Source organism: Diuraphis noxia, unplaced genomic scaffold, assembly GCF_037042655.1.
Source record: "Diuraphis noxia isolate RWA-SAM2 unplaced genomic scaffold, SU_Dnox_SAM2 contig0002, whole genome shotgun sequence".
NCBI classification, from domain to species: domain Eukaryota; kingdom Metazoa; phylum Arthropoda; class Insecta; order Hemiptera; family Aphididae; genus Diuraphis; species Diuraphis noxia.
In genome coordinates this window covers 26,430,076-26,457,791 of record NW_028301712.1, presented here as the reverse complement: position 1 = coordinate 26,457,791, position 27,716 = coordinate 26,430,076, and the positions used below count along the sequence as shown (strand labels likewise).

At 26.5% G+C, this 27,716-nt stretch overlaps 3 protein-coding genes across 10 annotated transcripts; 1 reads left to right on the top strand and 2 right to left on the bottom strand.

Moving 5' to 3' along the window:
• Window positions 1-596: 596 nt before the first annotated feature.
• fal (SAM and HD domain containing deoxynucleoside triphosphate triphosphohydrolase falten) lies at window positions 597-8,136 on the bottom strand. 4 transcript variants are annotated; one of them, XM_089219002.1, is made up of 10 exons: window positions 7,948-8,133; window positions 7,637-7,897; window positions 6,935-7,115; window positions 5,914-6,078; window positions 5,575-5,843; window positions 5,330-5,392; window positions 4,127-4,301; window positions 3,459-3,694; window positions 2,820-2,938; window positions 597-947 (listed from the first exon to the last, which is right to left on the bottom strand). In XM_089219002.1, the coding sequence occupies exons 2-9, from the start codon at window positions 7,831-7,833 to the stop codon at window positions 2,821-2,823; spliced, it is 1,404 nt and encodes a 467-aa protein (XP_089075128.1). In that variant the 5' UTR covers window positions 7,834-7,897; window positions 7,948-8,133; the 3' UTR covers window positions 597-947; window position 2,820. The 4 variants fall into 4 exon arrangements, with proteins under 4 accessions (XP_089075128.1, XP_089075129.1, XP_089075127.1 ...); XM_089219003.1 differs by having other exon boundaries at window positions 7,637-7,858; XM_089219001.1 differs by having other exon boundaries at window positions 7,637-7,876; window positions 7,948-8,132.
• Window positions 8,137-16,934: 8,798 nt separating this feature from the next.
• Sirt7 (sirtuin 7) lies at window positions 16,935-23,007 on the bottom strand. The gene is made up of 8 exons (XM_015513818.2): window positions 22,263-23,007; window positions 21,577-21,674; window positions 20,917-21,132; window positions 19,423-19,594; window positions 19,107-19,343; window positions 18,741-18,861; window positions 17,727-18,667; window positions 16,935-17,245 (listed from the first exon to the last, which is right to left on the bottom strand). The coding sequence occupies exons 1-7, from the start codon at window positions 22,365-22,367 to the stop codon at window positions 17,727-17,729; spliced, it is 1,890 nt and encodes a 629-aa protein (XP_015369304.1). The 5' UTR covers window positions 22,368-23,007; the 3' UTR covers window positions 16,935-17,245.
• A 69-nt stretch (window positions 23,008-23,076) lies between these two features.
• Window positions 23,077-27,398, top strand: LOC107165523 (uncharacterized). Of its 5 annotated transcripts, XM_015513798.2 has the most exons (7): window positions 23,213-23,433; window positions 23,812-23,995; window positions 24,905-25,059; window positions 25,130-25,187; window positions 26,251-26,364; window positions 26,844-26,975; window positions 27,044-27,398. In XM_015513798.2, the coding sequence occupies exons 2-7, from the start codon at window positions 23,956-23,958 to the stop codon at window positions 27,169-27,171; spliced, it is 627 nt and encodes a 208-aa protein (XP_015369284.1). In that variant the 5' UTR covers window positions 23,213-23,433; window positions 23,812-23,955; the 3' UTR covers window positions 27,172-27,398. The 5 variants fall into 5 exon arrangements, with proteins under 5 accessions (XP_089077117.1, XP_015369286.1, XP_015369284.1 ...); XM_089220991.1 differs by lacking the exons at window positions 23,213-23,433; window positions 23,812-23,995 and adding an exon at window positions 23,077-23,204; XM_015513800.2 differs by lacking the exon at window positions 23,812-23,995 and having other exon boundaries at window positions 23,211-23,433.
• Window positions 27,399-27,716: the final 318 nt, after the last annotated feature.

Here is a 27,716-nt window from a genome sequence, read left to right as displayed (position 1 = left end):
TTTGTTAAATAGAGGAAACCTTAAAAGAAATCTAGTATGAAAATTTCAAACCTTAGATATACATAGAGAATTTGCAAAGTTTTGTGATTTTTATCAATATTGTCAAACTGTTAAATTCAGACGCTAAAAAAAAATGTATTTTGGATTTACTCTCAATTTTAAAATTCTTATTACTAACATTTAATGCAGAACATTGTATTACATTTTAAAATATTTTGACAGACTGTCTTAACAGGGCAAATAATTTCACATCGATCATAATAAAAAAAGAAACTAATAAAACTAGAATTTTTTTTACTTTTAACCTCCAAATACCAACTAGACTCACCTTCCTACCAGAAAAGATGCTGTAGAAGAAAATTGAAGGATTTTTTTGGTCTCAAAAGATTATAAGTCATACTTATAATAACTTATTAGACACAAATAAAAATACTTTATAAATACATTCATCAACTACACTCAAAATCTAAAATAAACTACTTAGTTTTTGTTATTAACTTTTTTTAAATAAATAAAATAAGTATAATCACTCTAATACATAAATCAAAAAAATTGTAATTTATAATCAATTAATAATAATTTTAAATTAAATTACATAAATTGTTAACAGATCACAACTAGCATCTAAGTTAAGTGGTTACAAATAAAATAAATATTAAGTTTTAATAAAATCATGATTATTAGTTAAAATATAACAATGTAATTATGTTTATTTATAAAAATATAATATTATAATGAATTGATATTTTAGGAAATAAAATAAAAAAAGAATGTACTATACATACTTTGGTTGACTAATCTGTTTGATTAAATGACTTAATAATGTAAGCGTAATACATTATGTTTTCTTTTTCTTAATACACGTATATAATTGATCCTTAATATGCTTTATCTTGTGTACGTTTTTGTCATCTAGTATTAATTGAATGTATACTTGAATCAGATAACTAAACAGTTAAACCATAATTTATGAATATTACATAAGTATAGAAAAAATATGAAAATGTTGTGTGCATTATTAATGCTATCACAATGTATGAATATGTACAAATTAAGCGATAAAATTTATTCAATATCACATATAACGTAAGTTTATTATAAATTTAAATATTTATTCAAAAATTCTAATAAATAAATAAGAGTTAGTTCATTTTTATGGAAAAATATAATTTATAAAATATATAAAATACTATACATTAAGAAAAGATTGAAAAATGATTGTATTTTAATAAACATACAGGGTGTTCTGTGAAGATATACCCATTAGTCGTAGAGGGGGATTCGCCATTCGGATAAAAACCAGTTTTTGCCATTTTATCTATAAACTAAAAAAATTACTAAAAATTATGTGATTAATGAAAATAAAATGTTGAAAGGTCAAAATTTTCAGCAAAATAAACCCTATAGGTATCTTTATATTTTTAAAATATTTAAAAAAAAAATTTAACTTTTTTACCAAAAATATTAATTAAATTTAAAAATAAAATACATATAGCCCTTGTCTATGTGAGTCTAATCAAAAAAACAGAATTATGATATATTTATTATCTCAGGAGACATCGCAATGGGTAAATCTTCATGGGACACCATGTATAGGTTGTATATCTAATAGTTATTAACCCTACAGCACACGGCACACGCTTCACGGTCAAAAAGACTGGGCTTTTAGAATTTTGTTAATTGTTTCAAAAATACGAAAGATGATAAACTAAAATTAGATACAACTCCGGGGATTCAGCTATGGGGAGCTGCTAAAAAAACAAACATAAACAAAATTCAAGTAGTCCAATCAAAAACTCTCCGTCTCATCACTAATGCCCCTCCATACGTCTCGAATGAAACTCTACACTCAGACATGAACATATCGTATGTCAAAGAAGTCGCAAAAAATCACTACCTTAAATTCCACAACAGGCTACAAAACCACACCAATCCCCTCATTAAAGATCTTTCATCACACTCCCTTCCGGGTAATACGGTAAGGAGACTCCAGCGTAAGTGGCCCATAGACTGGTTAGCATAATACATAGGACTATACGTTAATTATAAAAAAAATAAAAAATAAATTCTCGCCGAAGTTCTGTTGCTGGACAGTCTCTTCAATTCAAGATTTTCATGTAAAATAAGAAGAGCGTTACATATAAATTGAATGCTGTTGCGTTTGTGTTTGTATTAATTCTATTACTATTGTAATTCAAATATCTATTAAGCTTATTGTACCACGAGTACAGATTGTTAAATGTTCTTAATTAAAAAAAAAAAAAAAAAAAACGCATGCTATAATGTGACATATAATACACAATTTAATTTTATGAAAACTCAAATACGGGTTTTTTTAAACTCTCTTATCGCCGATAAGACATTATTTTCTATCGATAAAACGTGAATGAATATTTTATTTTCATTGTGACTGGCAAGATTGTTGCTAATTGACATTGGTTCGCCATACTGTGTGTAACTACAAAATTTAATTTGTTTATATTATGTAAATTTGTTTATATTATGTATCAATAAAATCATTTGACAATTTTTATTTATTTAAAATCAATAAAATAATGATTATTTCAATTTATCGAGTTTTAATTGAAATATTTCAATACACGGTCAAAAACACTGTGTGCGTGGAACCTCGTGAATATTTTTAATGCGTGTAATCTAGGGTTAAGTATTATAAATTTCTAATAAAATAGTGACACCAAATAATAGTAATTAATATATTATTATTTAATATTTAATTAATATTTCAAGATTGAATAATGTATAGCAAAAATATGGTAATACAATTAAAAGTTAGATAAATATTCAAACATAAAACTTACATTATGGCCTGAAATTCTTTAAAAATGAATTGCAAGCTAGATCAATTTCTTTCAGTTGACTATCTTTTAATTCAAGTAATTTACTAAATACATTGATATCTCGTTTAAAAAACTCTAATCTGCAAAAAAAAAAAAATGAATAATAAAGTTATAAATCACTGCGCATTTCATAACTGCATAAACCAATAAATACAAAACCCAATACTATATACAAAAATAGTCCGATGTCTCTCAAATTCATAAAGAATAGTGGACATCTACTTTTCACATAATGCAATGATAAATCAACAAATATTTCTATTCAAATTATTATAAAATAATAAAAAAAATGTATAAATCTTAACTAACTCAACTCATCACATTTAAATTAGTGAAAAATTAAAAATGTTTGTATAATACACCATAATTAATATTGGCAATATTTTATGTTAGTAAAAGAACCAACTGATATGCTAAATTTGCATATTATATTCTTTTTCCCTGTTATATTTGTACCAGTGACCAGTGGTAATAGGCTATCAGTTTTTTTTAAATCTTTGTTTGTGGTTTTGTTTCATGCACCTATTAATTAAAATATTGTTTGATGCCAAATAAGACAGCAATACAAATACACAATTAAAATACTAAACTATTCCTTACTCATTCATAGGATATACATTTTGATATGGTGTATCATCCAATATAATTGAGGTATCATTACATGATGGTTTCTTGAAAAATAATACTTTTTCTAATGGATTTATTAATGGATATCCACAATTAAGCCAAGTAGCTGTAACACCAAATTCAATACCAAATTGTTTTTGCAATTCATTCTTAAGATTTTGTTTTAAATTTTCAACATCAATCGATTTGTTATAAATTTCCTTGTTAATCTAAAACAATAATTCAAAAGTAATATTGTTATTTTTTACTATTACTATTACCAAAACTTTAGTTTAATTAATAATAATAATTGCAACTATTTCCTCGGAGTCTTGGTTTATGATATAAACCCTTGGTATTTAATATATATATATATTTATTTATTTATATTATAATTTATTAGTTTATCAGCACCAATGTATGAAACATTTTGCGCAAGTCTCTTTTCATATTTATTAGTAGAGTAGCAAGTTGAGACAAAAATTTAAACCATATATTGGACATTATTTTTACTATTTCAAATTTTTTTGATTCTTTCCAATTATAATTTATACTAACCATTTATGTGGTTCTTTTATTGTTTATTATTATGAGATTTAATTGTATTTAATTTATACCTTACAGAGATTAAATTTAAAAAAAAAGATTATCATTATACTCACAAATATTAAATTATAAGAACCAATAAATTTATATAAATGTCTTGTGTATAATCTATTTAATACACTTTTAGCTTCTTCTAAATTTGGGTCATGGCTATATTGAATATCATACAAAATATGGTCAGTTAAACGAGACATTGCTTCAATATTTGTATGAGCTTCATTCAAACCAAATCTAAAAAATATATGTTCATAATCAATGAGAATAATTAATATATACATGATTTCAACACATAATAATATATACATAAGTAGAGTTAGGATATTTATGAATTGCATATTTTTTCTTTTAATTGTGCACATTGAACATTACAAATCAAATAATAAATCCATTAGGATGCTCAGTGAACAGTATGGATATGGATTAGACATGTATAAATATACCTAAAGAGGATGTGATACCCACATGTGTTGTATACATCTTACAAATGCACAATATAACAAAAAACGTTTTGCCTGGTATAGAACCACTCAGGTAGCTGTGATAGTTACAACTCAATCTAAATTTATATAAAAAATAGTTTAGAACATTATCTGAGAAATATTGTTTCTAATTTTTATATTATAAATATAATAAGTTCACCAAAGTTTTATATTACACATAAATAACAAAACAATAAACAAATAAGTTTTCAATCGCTCTAAACTCTGAAAAAAAAACACCTTAAAAAAGTAAAATTGTCTAAATATATGAGAAAAAATTGAATAATTGTGAAATATGTAAATAGGTATTAGATTTATGGAAGAATATGTAAAATCAAATATACTTAATTTTATTAAAAATATTGTGAAACAAATTTATTACTTTTCGAAATGAGTTCAACATATATCAGGTAAAAATATGTATTTATATTAAAGTCCGAGTCCCAATTTATGACTAGCCTATTGGTTTTTTCTTTCACACTAAACAGTTTCTGCTGTGATTTAAATTTTGTAAGATAGAAATGGAGATGTGGGTGTAGCGTCCTCTTAAGCATTCAATTTATCATCAATGACATAATTTTACCAATTTAATAGTAATAGTTTTAAATATAATATACAAAGCACATATTATGAATAAAATATCTTAATTAATCCATTTTAACAACAATTTAAACTTTATAAATTCACAAATTATAATTGATGGTGAAAAGCTAATGGAATCATCTATAATTTTTGTATGAAGACAATAGAAATGTTGTATTATTATGAAACTAAACTTACTTAGTACCAGATGAAATTTGTACAGTAAAATGATTTTCTGCTTTTAATAGTATATCAACCATCCTAAAAAAGAAAAAAATTAATTAATTCATTATACCATTATACGAAATCCGAGTTATTAATAAAATAAAATAAATCATAAATGTATGAATATTAGTATTAAACACTTAAAATGATATGTTATCATCTATACAAGTCACATTAAATGTTCAAAATTAATCCTAATAAATATTTAATTTGCATACATCAACTCTGTATTTTGAACCGCTGTGTGTTGATAAGCTCTAAGATGTAAATCTGATCTCACTCTAAACATGTCATATATGTTTCTAGCTTCTTTATTTCTGAATGCAATTACTTGTTTTGGTTGCTTTGAATTGGGATCTACTACAACTCTAGAAAACTGCATCAATCTCTTATAATCAAATGATATACTTAAATTCAAACAATTTCCATCGCGCAAAAAGTAATCCCATTTATCAACATCAATGCCATTATCTTTATTTGATACTACCTATAAATAAATATACTTGGTTAATTTTAATTAACTTTATTTTTTTTAAATAAGATAAAAACGGATTTACCTGATACAAGAAATGATTTTTTACTAGTAACTTTCCTTCTCCTCTTATGAGTTCGCAAATCAATTCAACATGATACTCTACATTCAGTCCATATTTGTTAAGCTCTTTTTCAAAATCATACTTTTGTATGATATATTTAATCATTTCAGTTGAACTTTCTTCATGCTTAAAAAATATTTAATAATAATATACAATACCACAAATAAAAAAAATATTTAATAAAATTATTGATATTTGACTTTTTTATTTACAATTAGAAAATTTTAAATTAAACAATAATATGCATCAGAGATGGCAACTGGCAACCCAAGTACCTTATTTTTTTTGCTTTCCATACTCTAACCTGCTAAAATTTAGATCTAAAAATAGTTCTTCTTGTTTTTCTTTGAGTTTCTCATCCCTCGTATACAACGTTGTTTATTATATTATAATTACAATTTTATTATATAGAATTGTGTTTTTTTGTTAGGGGAATCCGCGATAACATAAGCCATTGGATCAGTGGTATGGTAGGAGTTATTTTTATTTATTTGCTTGTAAGTTTTTAAGTTGATAGGGTCGTAATACGTGCTTGTGTATGTTTGGCAAGGATATGAAGCTAAAAAACCTCAGTGGTCATTCATCTGGGAGCTAAGGGAACTAGCAACTGCGGCTGGTATGTACGCTATGTGCTTTTCTACTGATTGAGCATACAACAGCATTTTTCACCAAGCCACAGGTAAAATTATTGTTAACTTTTATAGGAACTATTTATTTATTCTTAGCAAACTTAATATATATTTCTCATTATTTAAAAAAATAATAATGATGAACCTGCTAAATATAACTTGTATATCTACATCCTATTTTAATCCATTAATATAGTTAATGTAAAGAAATAAAAACAATTAAGTCTAACATTTTGGAGTGGTAGGTATTAATCGTATACAAAAATGTATTTTTATTATTATTCAAATCTTTGTTATATGATGAAATAAATATTATATATTATTAATAATTGTACTATTGGAAACTGGTGTACCTTCCAATCAACACCAGAGGCTTTAAGATATCTTTCCCAAGTGTGTGATAAAGGGCCATGTCCAAGATCATGACAAAGGCCTGCTAATTCAACACACAGTTTTTCTTCTGCAGTAACATTAATATCTGCCCCTGAATTTTGACATAGAGCATCAATCATTTTTCCAGCTAAGTAACAAACACTGAAAAATTTTTAATCAAACAAATTAAAAAAATATATATATAGGAATATAAAATTCTAATAAAATACATTATCTAGGTCATTTTTTCAAATTTTACACTTGATCACAAATAAAATTCGATTGTAAGTGCTTTCTTATGGTCATATTAATTAGTTTCTTTAGCATGATTTCAAATTGTATCAAAGGAACCTAGTTATAGTAATTTTTACAATTTAAAAATTCTATATCCTAGACAATAACATGAAGTAAAATATTCAACTTTTTAAGATAATTGTCCACTATATTGAATATTTTATTCAAAATAACTTAATTTATGCATAGAGAAAGTGGTGCTGATTACTATTAGTTGGAATGGAATATGGATATGCCTTGTATACTCTTATTATGAATAGAGTATAAACTATGAAATTTTAATTGAAAGCTCTCGATTCAAAAAAAATTAGGTATGAATAAATAAATAAAAGTGTAATATTTAAAATAATTAATACTCAACAAATTAGTATTAAACAAAAATTAGTTACCCAATGGAATGTTCAAAGCGATTAATGCTTGCACAGGGGTAGACTAGATATGTGGTACCGAGCTGTTTGATGTTACGTAGTCTTTGAAATTCAGGAGTATCTATGAGTTTCACGCAAAGCGGATGGAGCAAAATGTGACCATGTATATTGTCATTGAAGACTTTACCGTAATCCGTAAAGGGTACAATCGTTGACATGACTAGAGCGATGTCCTTTGAACAACTAGATATCAATTTTTACCTGGAATTTAGTTTACGTTTTCTTAAGAATTAAATAATTATGACGTCCAGTAATAAAACCGAAATACTGACTTTTGTTTATCGATCTTTGATCATACTACGAAATAAGAATAAAAAACGACTTCAGACGAAAAAAGTGGAAACTGGAAATACCTATTACAGTATTACCTGTAACGATGGATATTTGATAAGAATATTTCAAATTTGGAGGACAATTCCATATTGTGATAAACGCAATCAGAATAATTTAAATATTTCCACATCACGGTCACATAATATTTGTATCACAGAACAATATATTCTGTGCTATCAGTTCTATCTTAAGCCGTGGTGGTCCAAATATAAGGAGGAGATAAACGACTTTCATGGAAAAGTAGAAACTAGTGAGTAGAACCACTAGAACCACAGAACCACCACAGAATAGATTAAAATATACCTACGTACCCCTTAGTTTGGTCCTTAATTATATTCATTAAGGAATAGAGATAATACTATTATATAATTTTGCTTTGGAACGCTAATTGTTTAAGAGGACGCTACACCCGCATGTGTTGTCTCTGTCTTACAAGTTACAAGTGCGTAACATTGCAAAAACTGTTTCGCGCGAGAAAGAATCGAGAAAGATACAATTATAACTAAGAAACGACATTTTCACCACATAAAAAGGAGAATTTTGTCAGTGCAATATCGTTTAAAATGTTTTTATTTTTCCGATATCACTTATACAAAAAAAAATCTTATTGTTTTATAATACATTAATTTTGTGTTTTTTAAGCATGAAAACTTTTTTTTGTAGTTCTGATATCGAAAAAATATAAACGATATTACACAGACAAAATTCTCCTTTTTATGTGGTGAAAATTTCGTTTAGCTTTCTTGGTTCTTTCCCGCGCGAAACAGTTTTTGCAATGTTACGCACTTGTAAGACGGAGACAACACATGTGTTACACATGCGGGTGTAGCGTCCTCTTAACTTCATTTAGAGTCTACCTTAATTTTTTTTCCAATTCAACCACTGTGTTGTCGTAGAGCCGACTTTCTAATTTCGTTTACTCAGTGTTAACATTTATATATGTATATGAAAAAATATGTATGTCTTAATTCTTAAAACAGTTAAAACTAGGACACCAGTTAGTTATTAGTTGTCTACACTACTACCATAATATTTTTAAATGGTTGCATCGCGCCCTCTCCAAAGTATACAATCCATGAACCATACTTACCTTAATAGTCACTAATCACTGAATATATGTCGGTCTGAATCGTTAGACAACATTAGGCCAAATGGCATTATACACTATAACATTATCAAGTCTTTTACAGTTATACGTTATACCTACTTACATATTTTAAACTCCTCTTACCTTGATTTTACAATGTGAGACTACCTTTTTGAGAAGTAATACATAATAATATTCCCCTGCTAATATGAATATTAGTTACCACCCACCAAATTCAAAATTTAAAAATTTTAGTGTACCATTTGGTTATATATATTATGTATTATGGTAGGTAAGTAATTTCAGTGTAACATTTTCAATTAAAAATGTTTATAGCATTTTCTAAACATGATAAAATAATATTTCTAAAATATTTTGACTCTTTTTGAGTTATGATACTTATAATAGGCTTGAGAGTATGAGACATTTTCGATATTTTTTTTTACATTCTTTGTTCGTTCAAAACGCTTAAAAATATAATACAAGATTCCTCATAAGGTATATCAATGATTTAAAAATATTAAGGATAGGTATAATATTAAAATATTAAAAACAATATTTTTTATTAGCATGTAATCAGTGCAGACGTTAAATAATTGTCTTGAGAAACGACGGGATGTGTCTGATTTTTTAACATGTAATATTATTAATAATTAATAATATAATTCAGCTGAGAAAATAAAAATAAATAAATAAGGTAAAACGAGAATTTTTACGTCTAACAGGTTTTCGACAAAATCGATTTTGGATTTATATGCAAATTTAAAAAAACTTACCATGTATGTATCATACAATTTTCACTAAACATGTGCATTAGTACATACACCATAAAACTTTCTAAATTTTAATTCATGTTGACTCATCATTTAGTCATATCAAAATTTTGAGTTTTATTTTATAATTATTCCCAACAAATAAAAGTTTGCTAGGTAAAAACTTGAAAATTTAATAAAATTATTACAAGGTTATTCATAGCTGCAATATTAGGAAGCAGCGCTTTAAAAAAAACTTGTTTAAACTGTTTTTAGGGATCTAACGGGAACGTAGTTCATTTTTATGTTAAGACAATGGAATTTCTTTCACTTTTTAGAGGAACTAAATAAATAAATAAACTACTTTAATTATTCTTTCTTTTATTCATAATATTATATTCTTAAATATATGGAACTTAAATAATTAATATGGCAAAAGTTGAAAAAATTTATTTTTTTAAGAAATATAGTCAATGTCATGATTAGCTATACAGAGTGTCCCGTGAGGATTTATCCATTGCAATATCTCCCGATATAATGGTGATATCGAAATTCTGGTTTTGTAATAAGACTCACAGGGATAAGAATTACAATTATTTCATATTTTAATGTTTTGGTCAACAGTTAAAAAATAATTTTTTTATTTAATTATTTCCAAAAAAATCGAAGATAGCCATTTTGTAGGGTTTATTTTTCTGAAGATATTGACGTTTCAAAATTTTATTTTCATTTATTTTCTGATTTTTAATATTTTTTTTAGTTTCGAGAAATATTGGGAATTATTTAACACCGTAATGTTATCAAACATGTGACCCGCCGCGCCGCGCGCATTCCCATTATACAGCCGGCTGAATTATACCTTTCATCTTCCTAATAGTTATAATTTATAAATTATAATCATATTTTATTTCTTCAAAACTAGAAAAAATATTAAAAATCAGGAAATTAATGAAAATAAAATTTTGAAACGTCAATATTTTCAGAAAAATAAACTCTACAAAATGGCTATCTTTAATATTTTTGGAAATAATTAAACAAAAAAATATATTTTTTACAAAAACATTAAAATATATTAAAAAATGAAATAATCGTAGTTCTTATCCCTGTGAATCTTATTATAAAACCAGAATTTCGATATCTAAATTATTTCGTGAGATATCGTAATGGGTAAATCTTCGTGGGACATATATATATGTATCATAATTCATATAATAGTATAAATGTTTAATACACCAATACACGATAATATTGACAATGCACGGCGGTCTTAACTTGTATAGAATAAACATTATGACACATTTTAAAAACAGAATCCTTTAGGTATCTTAAATTTGAAATATTAATAAAAGATTCCTCATAAGTTTCTCCACATTTATGAAAAACAAAAATGTCTACCAGAAAGTCGTATACATGCTAAATCCCCCTCCCGTAAGAATTCATCAGCCGTGGGTACGCTAGTACGCTACTGTAACAGCTAACAACTGTCTGATTATTTCTTTGTAGTGGCTTAATTAAGTCGCTTAAGTAAGTATTTTTGTAAGCCTTTGATAATAATGTACTAGTATATGATCTAAAAAATCAGTTAAATATATTATCCATATAATATGTTAACTAAAAAAATATATATCTTTTAATATTTGGCAAATGATTTTTATTATTAAAGACTGTTAAGTCCCCACCTAAAGTTGGTACATACTACATTATAGTACTCGGTACAATAGTACAAATAAGAAATAACATAATTTATACATTTAAGTGGTATAAGTAGGAACACACATTTTATGTATGATTATTAATTATAATTTAATGTTTTATTAGATTTTATTTCACATGATTAATAATAATAATAGAAATAAATTGTTGTCTATTAATTCATACACTCATACTTAAGAGTACGTAACACTCGTAACAGTGATATTTGTTGTATCCGTCTTACCAGTGCGTAATATAGCAAATTAACGATCAGCAGAACAGCCAGAACACTTGTAGCTCCTTTAGTTTAAAAATTACAGCGAATCGACCTATTATGAAAGTGAATGGTAAGTACGTTATCTGTGTTTGTACGTTGGTTTTTTACGATAATTCAATTTTTAAGTGAGTAATGAGCATATAATATACAGCTGTACATTAAAAATGCTCATAACTCACTTAAAAATTGAAAAAAAATTATATATAAAAATTATATTGTAAAAAAAACCAACGTACAAACACAAATAAAGTACTTACCATACACTTTTATAATAGGCCGATTCACTGTAATTTTTATACTTAAGGAGCTACAAGTGTTCTGCTGAGCGTAAATTTGCTATATTACGCACTGGTAAGACGGAGACAACAAGTATCACTGTTACGTACTCTTAATATAGAATATAGATAGGTACCTATTGTCATAATTTCATCGTATTAGTAAAATTATAATAGAACCATGGCTTGAAAATATACTGGGTTATTTCTATATCATTTTATGACGTTAAGGAATTAAAATAGCAGCATAAAGGGAATGACCTATATTCAAGACATTTTATTTTGTTTAATAACAATACCTACCTACAATCTTGTACATTTAAACCATGGTTGAAATATATTTTAAATTTTTAAATAAAAATTATATATAATATAAATACTTTCATTTTTCTTCACTAACAGATATAATAATATATTTATTTAAGTTTCATTATGTCCTGGATAATATGTATCTATTTTTATAATATATATATATATATATATAGACCATTTATGCTTTTTATAAAAAAATTTCTTTACTATATGTATAATAAACAAACAAATGAAAATTATTTACTATTGAATCACACGAATAACTATATATATATAAATTTTTTTTTTACATAAAAGACCTCGACTACAAAAGTCATTGGCCGCAATTTCTGTATTACATGAGACTAATATAAAAGTTTAAATATATAGATAATAAGGTAAATACATAAGAATGCAAAAGAAAAAAAATATAGTGAAAGATTTAAAAACTAAATAACAATATAAAATGTACTTTTTTGCTTTTTTTTGTTAAATAGTTTTATATAAATTAGTATCCTTGATAAAATTTAATGTGTTGAAGATATTTAGAGGTTTGTTACTCAGGCATTCAGAAACGCAATCTGAGGTGTTGTGTCATCGATCTTTCTTCGCTGAATTGGCAATTTATAAAATAAATATTTTATCTTGGGCACATAGCGTGTCTTCCTCCATCAACTAAAATTGATTCGCCAGTTGTAAAACTAGCATCATCACTAGCTAAAAATGCAATTGCTTTGGCAACTTCTTCGACGGTGCCTGGTCTTCCTAAAGCATGCGTGAATTTGGTTTTTTCCAAAAATGCTGAATAATCCTCTTCACTCATTCCTTGTCTTGTTAAAAGTTTTGTTACTACAACACCCGGATTAACACTGTTCACACGAACTCCTTTTGGTGCTAATTCCAATGCCACACATCTTGTAAATTGATCCACTGCTGCTTTTGACATGCAGTATGCTAATACATTAGGAAAAGATCTGGTTCCATTTACACTGGATATATTTACTATGTTACCTTTAGTCTTCACTAAATGCGGAACAGCCAACATGGTTAGATGATAGATGGATCGCACATTAGCGTTCATTACCCGATCATACTGTTCAAGGGATGAAGACTCAATAGATCCGCTTTCTAAAATACCTGCATTATTTACTAAGACATCTAGTTGATTATAATGTGAAATAGTGGAATCCAAAATTTGTTTAGTATCATCTTCGTTGGTCAGATCACCAGTAATCACAAACGGTTTTAGTGAACAACTCTTTTCACATTGATCGGCTACATTTTGTAGATTGACAAGATTGCGTCCAGTAAGTGCTAGTTTTGCTCCCAACTTGGCAAAGTGTATTGCAGTTGCCGCACCAATTCCTGAACTAGCACCGGTAATCAATACTATTTTAGTATGAAAACTCATTTTAATATGACAATTATTACTACACAAACTATAAATTTACAAACGTTTTGGTTAATTACTTAATACTTTTTACTAATAAGCATCAATTATTTAAATTCAAGTTTCAATTTTATAATAGTTGGTAAATGAATTAAGGATACTTATGAAGGAACTAATGTTCAAGACATAATAATATGTGATAATATGTCATGTTTAATTTTATCAGTTTTAATAAATAAATAACTTTTATCTGGAAGTGATAATCAAAATACGTGGTTGAAGGTAAATTACATAAGTGTAAAAACTAAAAAGGTACAAAAAAAAAAAATTATCATACTAATGAAATAATTCAAATCAAGCAACAGCTACTGTGTAGTTTCATAACTTCATTAGTGATTATTGATTAACAGATTAGTGAATGGTGATCTCTGCCTTCTGGTACTGGCAGTTACTCTGTTATCATGAATTTATTAAAAATTTAAACTATGTTACTATTATTCATAGATCTAGAAAAGTTTAAGCCATTTAGCCATACACTACCAAGCATGCTCTATATTCTTATACAATAATGCAATTATTTAAAATCTGATTTTTTGAAGTTTTTAATTCACTTTAAGACCATATTTTCACATTCTTGAGATTTTGTTTACTACTTAAGGAATGTCCTGTGGAGAAACAAACTTTTGTTTTTCAAATGAGAACACCCTTGTCCCTTATTCAACAATAAATAATTATATTATGTATAATTTTTGAGTTGTTTAACTTTATGTTCTTTAAGGATAAAAGATCCATAGTAATGGGTTAATAAAATTTGAAGTCTATAATGGTGACTTGAAAACTTTAGTCATTAATATTAATAATTTGTAGAGATGGCGCAAGAATAATAATCACTAGATTAGTAGATCCAATTATTTTATGTCTATTTTATATTTTGTAAGACTCTTTTTAAGAATTTTTATTCTCAGTGCATACTTTTAACATACATTTTAATAACTAAGAAACTACTCATTCGAATTTCAAATTAGGTACATCTAAAAAGTTATCCAATAAATAATTCACAGTAAAAAAGAGGGTTCTCATTTGAAAAAAAAAGAAATTGGTTTCGCCTCAGGATATTCCATGAGTAGTAACAACAAATTTAATAATTAGAAAAAAAATGGGATTGTACATATTTGGTTAATCATCCTGTATAATATGCTAATATAGTATTATATCTATGCCCTATGGACCAAGCCACTAAGGTCATTTGTTTATAGGTTTATAATATACATACTTATTATGGACCTAAGACAATCTTACTCAGTTTAACTACAAATAGATAACATTTTATCAATAACTAATGCTTTTTAACAGTTAAATACAGTTATAGATCAGGATAAATTAGAAATAAATTAAATAGGTAGAATACATTGTTTAAGACGGTGGGTGATTCAATGACTTGTAAGTAGCGTAAGGATTAAAAAGTAAATGGTAGAGTTACAGGATTGTAGACTTGGTAGTTTGTCATGAATTTCAGAACTCTGAATAAAATAAATATTTGGATACCTAAAGAGCAAGGGAATAATTTTAAAAAGTAGAGGTCCATCAACTATCTCCATTGATTTGAGGTCTCAAAATCTAATTCCATTAATTATATAGATGAGGCCAACAAGGGGATAGACAAACGGGAAAGCTTTTACAAATTGAATAATAATTAAAAATTAACATTAAAATTAATTTATTTATTAAACTGTATGAGACTTTGTTTGGCATTATGAGGTCATGCTTGTTTCACATTATTTCTAGAATCTCATAACACGTTAAATGAAAAAAAATACAGGAAATAATGGTGGAAAACAATTACCAATTATTCATCCATACCTGTTTCTTAATACCTATCTATGATCAGTTTTGATTTTTATCATGCACAATTAATAATACTTTAATTGTATAGAACTGAGCTTTTAACAGATTCTTTAATTAAATTGCATTGCAGTATACATATTATTTTTATTTTTAAATTTTTAAATTTTTTTTTTTTTTTTGGGGGGGGGATAAGTATAGTATGTATAGATGGTTTTTAAATGTACATAATTAATAATATAATTAATATAGGTACAAGTTTATTTATGTTACATTTACTTTCATACATACAAATGATAATTATATCAATATCAAATGTGAACATCCAATCTAATAAACTTAATAAACTAATTATGTAGTCAAGATTAAATCAAATAATACACCCCTCAAAACAAACTACTAAATGTAGACAAAACATAAAACACTAATAAAGTGTGGAATGTTTTTCCACCATAATATTTTAATGCAGTCATGAGGTCAATAATATTGTAAATTATAATTATAATGTACATGATAAAATATGAAAATATCTCATATTAGATTAAAACATTTTACATTTGGTTGAGTAGCATGGTTAGAATATACGTTTGTAAATATTTGTCCATTATATTCAATATGCCAGTTGTAATAAATAATACACAATATATTTCAATATATATATGCTATGAAATGACTTTAAAATTTATTTCAGTTAATTAGTTTCATATTATAATTACTTAGAAAAATACTAATTTATTATATTGCCTATACGAAGAATTCTGCTAGATGTGATCACTGGTTTAAGAATCAACCAAATGGAAAAAGATAAACCCAAACCAAATATTATATTACAGAAGTTAAATTGAAGTTCGATTAAAATAACATTTATTAACAAAAATGTTATGGATTTTCAAACTGATTATGATAGGATACCAACCAGTGGCATATTTAGGATTTTGTCAATGGGGAATATAAGTCACCAAACATTTAATTTCCCTTAGGAGAGGGAATAGCTCACTTACCATCGACAACACAATATTATAAATAAGTAACAAATAAGAGACTAAGGGAGGATCCATCTCCCATATCGGCCATATTCCTTCCATAAATGTGACACTGATATCAACACCTGGTACAAGTATTAAGAATGAGATTGTATTTTTAAACCAATCAGTATGTCCATATAGCAATATACATCCACTCATTCAGTATAATACTTGCAATTTCTGCTGAAACATTTTACTTGCATGGCGTACAATAAACTGAAACGTCCTTCAATTGGAAAAAATGTTTACTATTTCGATAAGGTGATAAAATGAGCTCAAAGATAAGCCGCATTAATTTTGATAACTTCCAAGTTATTTAACAATATATTATAAAAACCAAATTACAATGCATTCATTCCAATCTAAAATTAAATTAAAAGAAAAAAAAAGTTTTATAAAAATCAACTGGTTAATAGAATTAAAATAACCTGCACCAATGTGATCACATTAAGCGGAACTCACTGTATATAAATGATTACCAATAAAAATCAATAGGTTGAAAAGAACAATTTGTTCAAAACAATATTTTGTGTGTATTCTATGAATTACAATATTTAGTACAAATGTAACTGAAACAAATTAGATGACTATTATTACCTAGCAAAACTGTAAAAACACAAAAAAAAAAAAAAAATCATTAATAAATAAATAATAGTAAAAGTTAGAAATGAATAAATCACAACAAATCATTATTGCACTTCAGTAAAACACATTTAAATCTTATTAGAAAAATTACTTCTCTAATACAGTAACGATAGTGAAAATGAAATAATTATTAAATAATCATAAATCTAACAGAAGAATGTAAAAATTGAAAATATGATAAAAAACACCGGACAGGCAAGAATAGTTTCAAATTTCAAATTAAAACAAACTAAACCAATTATCCTTAACATAATTTTAATATAAAAAATATAATATAAGTAACGGTATGCCCAAGTAAACATAAAAAATGAAGGTTGCCAAATGGATACTTATACTATTATATTCTTAGAAATATACAACCTTTCAATATAAATTATAGCTTAACTTAAATACTGGAAGGTAAAGAAATAATGAGAAAAAATATCAAAATAAATAATCATACCTATTTCTTTTTTTTTATTCTTTTTTTGTAACCTTTCCCAAACCAGCCAGCAGTAACTTTGGCCTTTTCTATAACCTCATCATTTTTATCAGCCATGTCTTCAGTTTTTAGTTCATTTTCGTCTTCTTCATCCGTATCATCATCATCACAACACAGACAATTAATGGCTACATCATCTTTGAACTTCGATTCATATCGATGATAAAACAGACATTTGGTTGAACCATAAACTGGATGACAAAATGTGCAATATCGATTTATTGAAACATCTGTTTTTTTAATATCTTTATCTTCACTAATATCACTTTTCTTTTTTTTTAAATTATTTGTCAGCTTTTTTTCTATTTGCAATTTTTCAACTGCAGCTAATCCTATACATGCTTGATATACAAAATTCTTGTAAAACTGATCAACAGGTGTCGGAGACAATCCTAAAGTTTCCATATTATTGATGAAAAATGGATTTAAATATGGTACTATTGGTTCAACCAATGATAGCATATTGCGACCTTCCAATGAATTTTGATCCACACCTTCAATAAAAGGTCTCCAAAAATTACTTAAACTTGGAACAAAATCCATATTTGAACACGACGGAGAATTAATTGACTCACTTTGATCAACTGTGGATGTATTATTTTCTAATTTTACTAAACTGAGATCAACTGGTTTAATTAGGTCTATTGATCCTGAACACATTTTGGTAATAATTACATCGTTATTAATATCTAATTCTATTTTTTCACACTTTGTTACTGTATTTGAATCAGTTTTTTGAACATCATCAGTCGGAACTGCTAAAACAGGATGTACCGTTGTATGTTCTTCAGCAGCTACTAACATTGTGGCATGGTGAAATATAGGATCAAGACAACGTTGATACTTAGGAATATCCAAGTTTAAGATCGACATTACTTTTTTCATAATCTCATCACATTTACCTATAACATTGTTTCATTATTGTACCAATTTGTTATTCTGTTTTTAACATCAGATAAAAGTAATTTATTGTACCATTTATTTTTAGTGTAGCATGGTCATCCTTGGGAGTCCATTGGAGATTTACAATATATAATTTTGGTCTTTTCTTAGCTGGTCTGTCCATTGACCAAAGCCATGGATACTTTTTCAGAACCTATTAATATAATATATTTATAATTATTATTGTTAAATATTTAGAATTTTTATGATGTAAAACAATTTTTTTTTAGTTCACTAAAAAAAAACTGGAATTATAGTACTATAAGTTATATCTTTCAAACACTAATCACAAAATAAATTCATTAAAAATCTAAATAATTTAAAATGTACATAATTCCATTCCATTTTTCCTTTAGACAACCATCAAAATCCATAAAATTCAACCATTGTAAATATTACCCTTAAGCTGGATCCTAAACACAAAATCACATCAGTTTTTTCAGCATGTTTACAAGCTGTTGACCAATTAATTGGCCACTGAAGTTTACCACGTTCTCCAAAATGAACAATTGTATCTTTCAACGGTTTGTGACAAGCATAACATAACCTCAGTGTTTTGTGATTAAATCTTGCTGTATGTTCTGTCACATCAAACATTCGTAAATAATGTCTGTTTGGCTTACAATTGTTACAAACCTATAAATTAATATTTCATCTTAATTTATATGTTCACAAATATAATAAAAAAAAATAGGTAATATAAAATCTCAAATACCTCAATAAACATATCACCATGAACTTCTGACAATGCTGGTCTTGGTAGACCACTTCTTAAATGCAACCCATCACAATTTTGAGACACGACATGTCCGAGTAATCCTTCACGGTATAATCGATATAATGCCATATGTGTTAATGTGGGCTCTGCTTGGCTCAAGTCGTGACATCTAAATTAATAATTATTATCTTAATATTAATACACATATTACAACCTATAATCTATATATATATAACATTTTAATCATAAAAAATTTTATTTATTATTTCATTATTATAAACTCTGTGTAGTGTTCTAAAATAAATCATGAAAAAACGGCAATTAAATAAAAATAGATACAATAAAATGTTTGATTTATTAGAAAGCACTTCAAATTAAAAGTTTATAATATCATAAACAAAATATAAAAAATCATAGACAGTAAACGTAGATTCAATGAAATATTTTCCTTGGAAGGACTAAAGAAGTGATAAGAAAGAAAAGGACACTACTAAAATAAAAATAATTAATATATAGACTTAGAGTTTAAACACTCATATTCAGGGCTAGGACTTAGTACTTAAAATAACTATAAAATAAGCTAACAGATGTTGAAATGTGTACTATAGTTTGCCTTCTTATTATGTTTAAAAACACGATTCATGGTTGGGGCAGCATGATCATTACTTCTTTATAAAGGATATAGGTACAAGGTACTTATTAAAATAGAGGAGAACGATTATGTTTAACAATTATTACTAAACTTACTGTAGATAGTTGAGTTCAGTAACTCTCTGGTTCTATCCAGGACTGCCTGAAGGTACAAAAATTATTAGATTCTAAGTGGATTGATGAATATATCAATATTACAATAATCATCTTTAGGGGCAGTAAAAATTCAGCATATTTACTGGTAGAAAATGAACCTAGTTGGTACTTTAAGGTATCAGTATTTAAAAGTTACCGGTAGTTTTCAAAAGTAAAATAACACAAAAAGATTAAGAAAAATCTGAGTTTTTTAAGCAAATATCCAATTGGAGTTATTAAATTAATATTTTGTCTAATTATGAGCATTTGAGATTATTTTAAAGTGCGCATTTTTATTTATTGTATGGAAGTGATGGTGATATAAACAAAAATTTGACGATTAATATAACAAAAAAAAATATTAATTTGATCTTTTAAGTTTATAGCACATATTTTTGCATATTTAAGGAATTTTAGTACACATTTCTAGGCTTTTAATTAATGTAAATAAGCTCTTTAGTTATCACTTATTTTAATTTAAGATATTTCAATAATAATATAATATTTTTCAATTTAATAAAACAAAAGTTTCTAAAGATTTTACAGTAATAAAATGATCTTATAACAGAGAAAGGCGTTGGAGAGGAATAAAAAAATTAATTGTTTTCATATAGGTACATTTTAAATCTCAGGACACAAATTTTATAAATGAAAAAAAACCAGATTTTTTAAAATAATTTCTCATAATAGTACAATGTTACACACCCAATATCTTTTCCTTGATCTAATAATGTCCATATTCCATTTGAGCCTCTATAATCAGGTATTTTAGCTGCTGTGCTTATCCCAGCACCTGTATACACAACTAAATTTGATGCAGACAAAATAGCCTTAGCAAGTTCTTCACATTTTGAATCTTGTACTTCAATTGGATCTTCAAACTCTTGACATCTCTCTTTTAATTTCTTTTGTCTATCTAACCTAAAAAAAGAAAATAAATAAATCAATATTAATTAATTAGTTATTATTTTTTTTTCATTTATTACAACATAAGCCTGGAATAAGCTGGACCATTTACTTATTGTTTATTTTTATTTAAATTATTAAATCTTGTTTACTTAATTAATACTTACCTAATTAGACATAAAATAATTTAATACAGGTTACTATATAGGATAAAAAATAATTAGTTATTGAACAATCTAAAATCTGTATTAATGAATTCAGAATTTTTAAAAATATAAAACTAGTAAAAAGTAATTTGTCATAGCATTCTACACAATTATTATACCAATTTAAAAAAAAAAAAAGATGAAGTATAACAAAATGAAAACTGTAATGAGACTAATTTAAAATGTATTTGTTCAAATTCTTAAATAAAACTAATAATTAAAATAGGTATTAAAGTAGTACAAAATTAAATACCTTTGAGATATCTTCTGTACTGTATCCTTACATGTGTTAAGAATTTCTTTGTCATCAATTGTTCTCTCCGATAATGGTTTTTGAATTATTTCTAATATCTGTAAATATTCCTCATGGATTTAAGTATTTTGTTGTTTTGACATCATCATATTAACAAATAAATGTCATAAATAGTGATATGTGTACATAATAATCAAAATCCCTTAATTTCTTTTAACAACGTCAGTTACCAATAAAACAATTTATTAATCATGAAAGGTAACATTTATCCATGATATGATTAGTGTTTTATTAATCGGTTAGTGGTAAGTCCATCAGACTAATATCAATTCTCAAATATAAAGAATTACATTGATTAAAAGCTTTTAACTTAGGTAAACACTATATACTTAATACTTTTGATTGACTAACTTCAATAGTGGTAAGTAAGCAAATTCATTTCTTAAATGAAGTATAGGTAGGTACCTACTTGGTGATAAATTATTGATATAGACAATGTATATTTAGATACCTTTTTTTTAACAAGTTGTTGGAAATTTCAACCACAAAAACAATTAACAAATGCGCAAAAGTCAAAAATTGTCATTTATCTCCCTTTCTCAAGTAAATAAAAAATACACAAAACAAAACACTGTCGACAGGGTTAGGTTCAATGCTACTCAGTAACATTGTGCAATCATTCTTACTTTTTTATTCGACGCATTTCTCTCTGTTTTCATGCAAAACGTTACGTTCCGAGCCGCCTTTCGTTTTCTTCTGAACTTTGATTTACATACTTTCTGATTATCCATTACATTCGAGAATACCGTCGTTCACACAACCGAATTTAAATATGAATCACAATGATTCAATAGACGGCGTTGTCAATCGCTATGGTGATCATACGACGGCGGCGATGCGACGAGACACGGCTGGGTAAGCATCGGCCATCGATACCGGTACTGCCGACTTACGATCACTCAATCACACGTTTATGGCATGATATATAGATCGTTTCGCACCATTTCATAAAGTAAAGCGACACAAAAGATCGATTGAAAATGAAACCAGACGATTTCGCACACGATAAGTCAGCAAGGCGTGTGAACGGACGCGGTTAACAGAGTTTCGGATTTCGGCCAAGTTCCGTCACTCAACATAATATTTCGATGTTATAATTTCAATCAATTTCGTCAGGGTTTCTGCGCAAAAGTGATATTATTTTTATTTATAGTTAAGATACAATTATTGACAATAATAATTGCTAAATAGTGTATGGAGTTGCTGATGTCGTCAGTGGATTCCGAATCCGAATAGCATTCATAGCATTGAGCAACGAGCTTATTAATAAGGAAAATAAATAATATTCAGTAATCATATCGTATCATAGATTCGTAATTCGTATCGTATAGTATCGTATCGCATAGCAGATGTTTATTATTATTATCGTTACTTTTATTATTATTTTGTTACGACCAAGATTGGACCACAACTTACTTACTTACTACAATAATTACAACTTTACTGAACAGTGGTACGTCCTCACCAGTGTTGCCAATATTTGTTATCTAGTTGGGGCGGAAAATATGAAAAAATTATCGACAATAACAATATGACAGCCTTCAAAGATGAAAACACAGTTGCAATCAGTACGTTTTTCCATAATATAAACACTAAATACCCATTGTAAATAATAACTATAATAATGTAGTAAAATGTATTCCAAAATTTAATGTATACATATATATATTTTCCTTTCTTTTTCTTGTATAAATTTTAACTAAAGTAGGCTAAAAACCAGTGTTGTTGAAGCCTTAATAAACTTTGAAAAAAAAAAAAAAAAAAAATTATATGACATGAACGATGAACAATATTACCGTAAGTGTTGATATTTTATTTGCGGTTAGAATTTTAACTCTTGATCACGATTTAAGATATATCTTAAATCGTGCTCTTGATTAAGGTTATCAGCTACAATTTATCATCACAGGTGCGAATTTTTATCACAAACTACAAAGCCAACTTTAGTAATTTTACAAACTGCCCCCCATAGAGTATCATGGGGGTATAATATATTACTCTATGCTGCCGCCATCCATAAATGATAGCAAGAGAAAATAGATCTATTTAGTATTTTGTCATGGGAAATTGGAACTATTACCTAATACCTACGAGGCTACGACCGTTGAGCCTTTACTAAATAAGAGTAATTACTTATTAGTGATTAGTCATTTCTCATTTATTTTTCATTAACAGGGAACCTACTCCTACTCGTTAGCTGTTCGTGTATCCGTCGTTTCGAGTTATAGCATAAATGGAAATTATGGAATCTTGGAATTACCGTCTATCGATTAGTCCTATTATAAACGTCGTTTGAGTAAACCATAGAATTTTATCAATATGACCGATCCTCATAGTTCGAGTACTAACGTTTATCAAGGTAAAATAATAATTTTCTTATTATATTTCGGGGCCTTAGTTAGCTTTTTGCTAATCGTATTTTTCTTTGTTCCTAATCTTTTAAAACTTAATTTCTATTTAAGCGAGGATATGTTTATATTATTATATTCTGTTACTCTTTAAAAAACATACCGATATTTAAATATTTTTAAACTTTTCAATATCTCTAAAGCCACATTGGTAGATACCTAAACTGTCCACTTAATAAAAACCACCTACCTATCTTACAAATCAAAAAGTTAAATTAAAACAATAAAAAAAAACTTACAAATACAGAGTGTACTGAAACACATTAAAAAGAAATAATGAAAAATATATAATATTTAACCATATGAAAAAAAAATATTGATATTTTTAAAAAACTGCAAAAGTTTTTATTATTAAAATTTTTCCAAAAAAGTTATATTTTTTTGATTTCAGTATTTAAAAATGCTGACTGTTCTTGAAGCAATGACATCTATGAATCATATATAAGAAAATTATGAATATTGCTTATAATTTAGAGTAAAAGTTATTAAATTTGACAGATCATTCCGTTACACCTAGTCACGAATTAAGATATATATATATCTTAATTTGCGCACCTAGTATGTAAAAGTAAAAAAAAAGTGTCTTGAATCCCACTGTTAGTGTATGATTTATGAGCGTACTACTTCATATTATATAAATTGTACAGATATAAATGTTTACTGCATAAGTACTTAATAAATTATAATTATTGTAGTGGATTTTTATTTTTTTATTTTTTATATTATAAAAAAATACCTAATTTATGATCACAAACAGTAACTTACCTAAAAAATCATCACTGGATATTCTTTCTCAGTGTACAAACTACAAAATGTTATTACTATTGTCTAGTGGCTGATCAACTAATTTGATTTTATAGGTGGTGGTCATTTTGAATTTTCATCAGAAAAAAATTGGGGCGTAGAACAAGAAGATTGTAGAATATTTGGTTCTATTGATATGAAACATTTAGCTGCAAGTATAGCTAGTGTGCCATTTAATATACAACATGACATACCTGTTGAACTATTTACTGTATGATAAATAAAATTTGTTTAATTAATATTTTGGTATTTAATTAAAATCTTAATAAATTTAAATTTAGGTGGAGCAATTAGAAGAATTTGAAGTAGAATCATCTCTTGCTTTGAGCCGACATATATGTATGTAAATAATATGTTCAATCAATACAAAATATTTACTCTTTTAGAATAATTTTTTTTTTTTTAAGTAGAAATTATATTATCTATACGAAAAAAAAAATGTACAATAAGAATAATGGATTTTATCTCTTAGTGCAGTGGCTTGAGTGGCTTGAGAGAAGAACCATCCAGGAAGGTACTTCGACGTGAACTTACAATTATTTAGATATTCATGTGTTTGTTTATTTAGTTTATAAGATAAGGTCACACAGGGCTATTGTTGCTTGAGTCTTCTAGGAGGGTTTCCCAGGGATGGAGATTGATAGTAAATTTTTGACATGAGGATAGTGTGATTTTGAAGGCAATATTTAAATTTGGAGTTGTTCAACTTGGCTGTTTCAACTTTAGGAATGGGAAGATCTGTGTGAAGAATATGATTGGGGACATAAGAAGAAGCATTAGATAGGAGTCGGAGGATTTTTAATCGTAACGCTTGAATTTTTCTTGTATTTGATATTTTGGCAGTGCCTCAGAGCTGTATTCCGTACGGCCAAATGGGTTTTAGAAGGAGATTATAGATATGCATTTTGGTTTTGAGGGATAGTTTTGAGAACTTGCATAGAATGCATCTGGGTGAGTAGAGGCGTTGATTTTATTTTTGTTTTAGAATATATTTCCAAATTGATATACAAGGGACAATCAAAAAGTATGTTGCAAAACATATGCCACAATTCAACTTACTTTTTAATTTGCCCTTGAATTATACAGAGTGAATCACCATGCATCCTCAAAGCTCACCCCCATTTTTTTCCTTTAATTATAAAAATTATAAATAAATAAAACCTTTTCATTTGAGAATCCCCCTTTTAGTTGTAAATTATTTGGTAGATATTTTTGGAAAATCTGATGTCTCAATCCAAAATTCTAATGAATAATTTTTCAGTTATTAAAATGTTTGTATCAAGGATAATAGTTTATAAATATCAGATTTTGAATAACTGCATTATTGAAAAAGATAGGGATTGGGCTTATTTTATGAATAATCTTGTATATTATAGATTAATGTATATATTTTTATTTTTAGCACTATGTAATTCAAAATTATTAAATATTAATACTGTCTTGCCAACTCCTATGAGAAGTAATCAAGCGTCCACTGATACAAGTAAATTGATTTTGAAAAATTATTCTAATTCAGGTAATATAAATTCAGAGATTACTAACAAAATGAATCTATTTATCATATTAATACCTATATATAATCTATAATATGTATTGATTATCTTGAAATAATAATAATACAATTGGTATAGGAATTGCTATTGGTACACTATAAATGATATGTATATTTATAAATTAAATAATACCAAAATAATTTTAGAAAATGTTAGATTTGAGTTTTTTTTATTCTGAATAATTAAGTTTTTGTCTTAAAATAATTATGTTTGATTTTTATCAATACCGGAATTTTATATCTCAAGCAGTACTTAAACAATTGATTCCTCTAACTAAGGATATTGTATATGTATTTTTAAGTATTATTTAAATTCTAATTAAAGATCTGAATTTTAAATAACACAGAATAACTTTATTACTTCATCCTTACTTTGATATCAATTTACATTTATTTATTTTAAATTGTTCATATATCAGTTAAAACAAATATTATAATTTTAGACGTTACAGAAGTTAATAATCTTCCTTTTGACTATGAAATTCAACCGAATCTAGAATTAGAAGAAATATTGGGAAATATGAAACCTTTAATCAACATACTACAAGATGAAATAAATACCGTTCCTAAAATAGGTACAATAAACATTTAATTTTATAAAAAATATCTGATTTTTTATAATGAAATTTTTATTTTTTTTTAGATACTAGTGAAGCTGACTCAATAACAGTTGAAAATCAAATGATGCCCATTAAAGATAATAATAAAATTGAAACGACGATTCATGATTCAGAGCATTGGCTTGATTCCATGCTAGATAGTGATGAATAAATATTGAAACTGTATTTTTCAATCATTAATATATTTTCAAAATATTTATTCATATAAAATAATTAAAGCAATGTTGTAACTTTAAGTGGCTTCCAATGTTTTGCAACTGTAATTATAAAATTGAAATATTGTATTGGTATACCACCTAGATATTTTGGAAATATTAATCTAATGGTGGTTACTATCATTAGATACCTATATAATATAATGTCTTCTTCCTAAAATTATATCTATTATGTTTCAGTACTTTATATCATTTGGTAGGTAACAGTAAAATTTTAGGAAATCCTGACTTGCATTATTCAAACTTAAATAATTAGATTATATATATCTAAAAATTAAAAGCTATTGCATAGGAGACTCCAAATTGTAAGTTTGGTAAAGTAAACTTTGACTTTTAGCAAAATATGTATCAATAACAGTTTTTCAAATGCCTTGGAAAGTATTGGAAGGAGAGATTGATTGGTCAATAAGAAATCCCAAAGCTTTTTGGGTTTTAATATCATAACTGTGGAAGAATATTTTTAGAAGATTGGGAAGTAAAA

What these genes read in the sequence shown, in the direction of transcription:
- fal (XM_089219002.1), bottom strand. Translation starts at nt 7,833, where the DNA reads ATGTCAACGATTGTACCCTTTACGGATTACGGTAAAGTCTTCAATGAC. An exon ending in CGCTTTGAACATTCCATTGG is followed by an intron (nt 7,116 to 7,636) that starts GTAACTAATTTT and finishes AAAATTTTTCAG; the next exon opens with TGTTTGTTACTTAGCTGGAA. An exon ending in AATGTATATCCTATGAATGA is followed by an intron (nt 2,939 to 3,458) that starts GTAAGGAATAGT and finishes TTTTTTTTGCAG; the next exon opens with ATTAGAGTTTTTTAAACGAG.
- Sirt7 (XM_015513818.2), bottom strand. Translation starts at nt 22,367, where the DNA reads ATGGATAATCAGAAAGTATGTAAATCAAAGTTCAGAAGAAAACGAAAG. An exon ending in GAAATGCGTCGAATAAAAAA is followed by an intron (nt 21,675 to 22,262) that starts GTAAGAATGATT and finishes GAATATTTACAG; the next exon opens with ATATTAGAAATAATTCAAAA. An exon ending in GTACAGAAGATATCTCAAAG is followed by an intron (nt 21,133 to 21,576) that starts GTATTTAATTTT and finishes TTCTTTTTTTAG; the next exon opens with GTTAGATAGACAAAAGAAAT.
- LOC107165523 (XM_015513798.2), top strand. Translation starts at nt 23,956, where the DNA reads ATGACCGATCCTCATAGTTCGAGTACTAACGTTTATCAAG. An exon ending in TACCTGTTGAACTATTTACT is followed by an intron (nt 25,060 to 25,129) that starts GTATGATAAATA and finishes ATTTAAATTTAG; the next exon opens with GTGGAGCAATTAGAAGAATT. An exon ending in AAATACCGTTCCTAAAATAG is followed by an intron (nt 26,976 to 27,043) that starts GTACAATAAACA and finishes ATTTTTTTTTAG; the next exon opens with ATACTAGTGAAGCTGACTCA.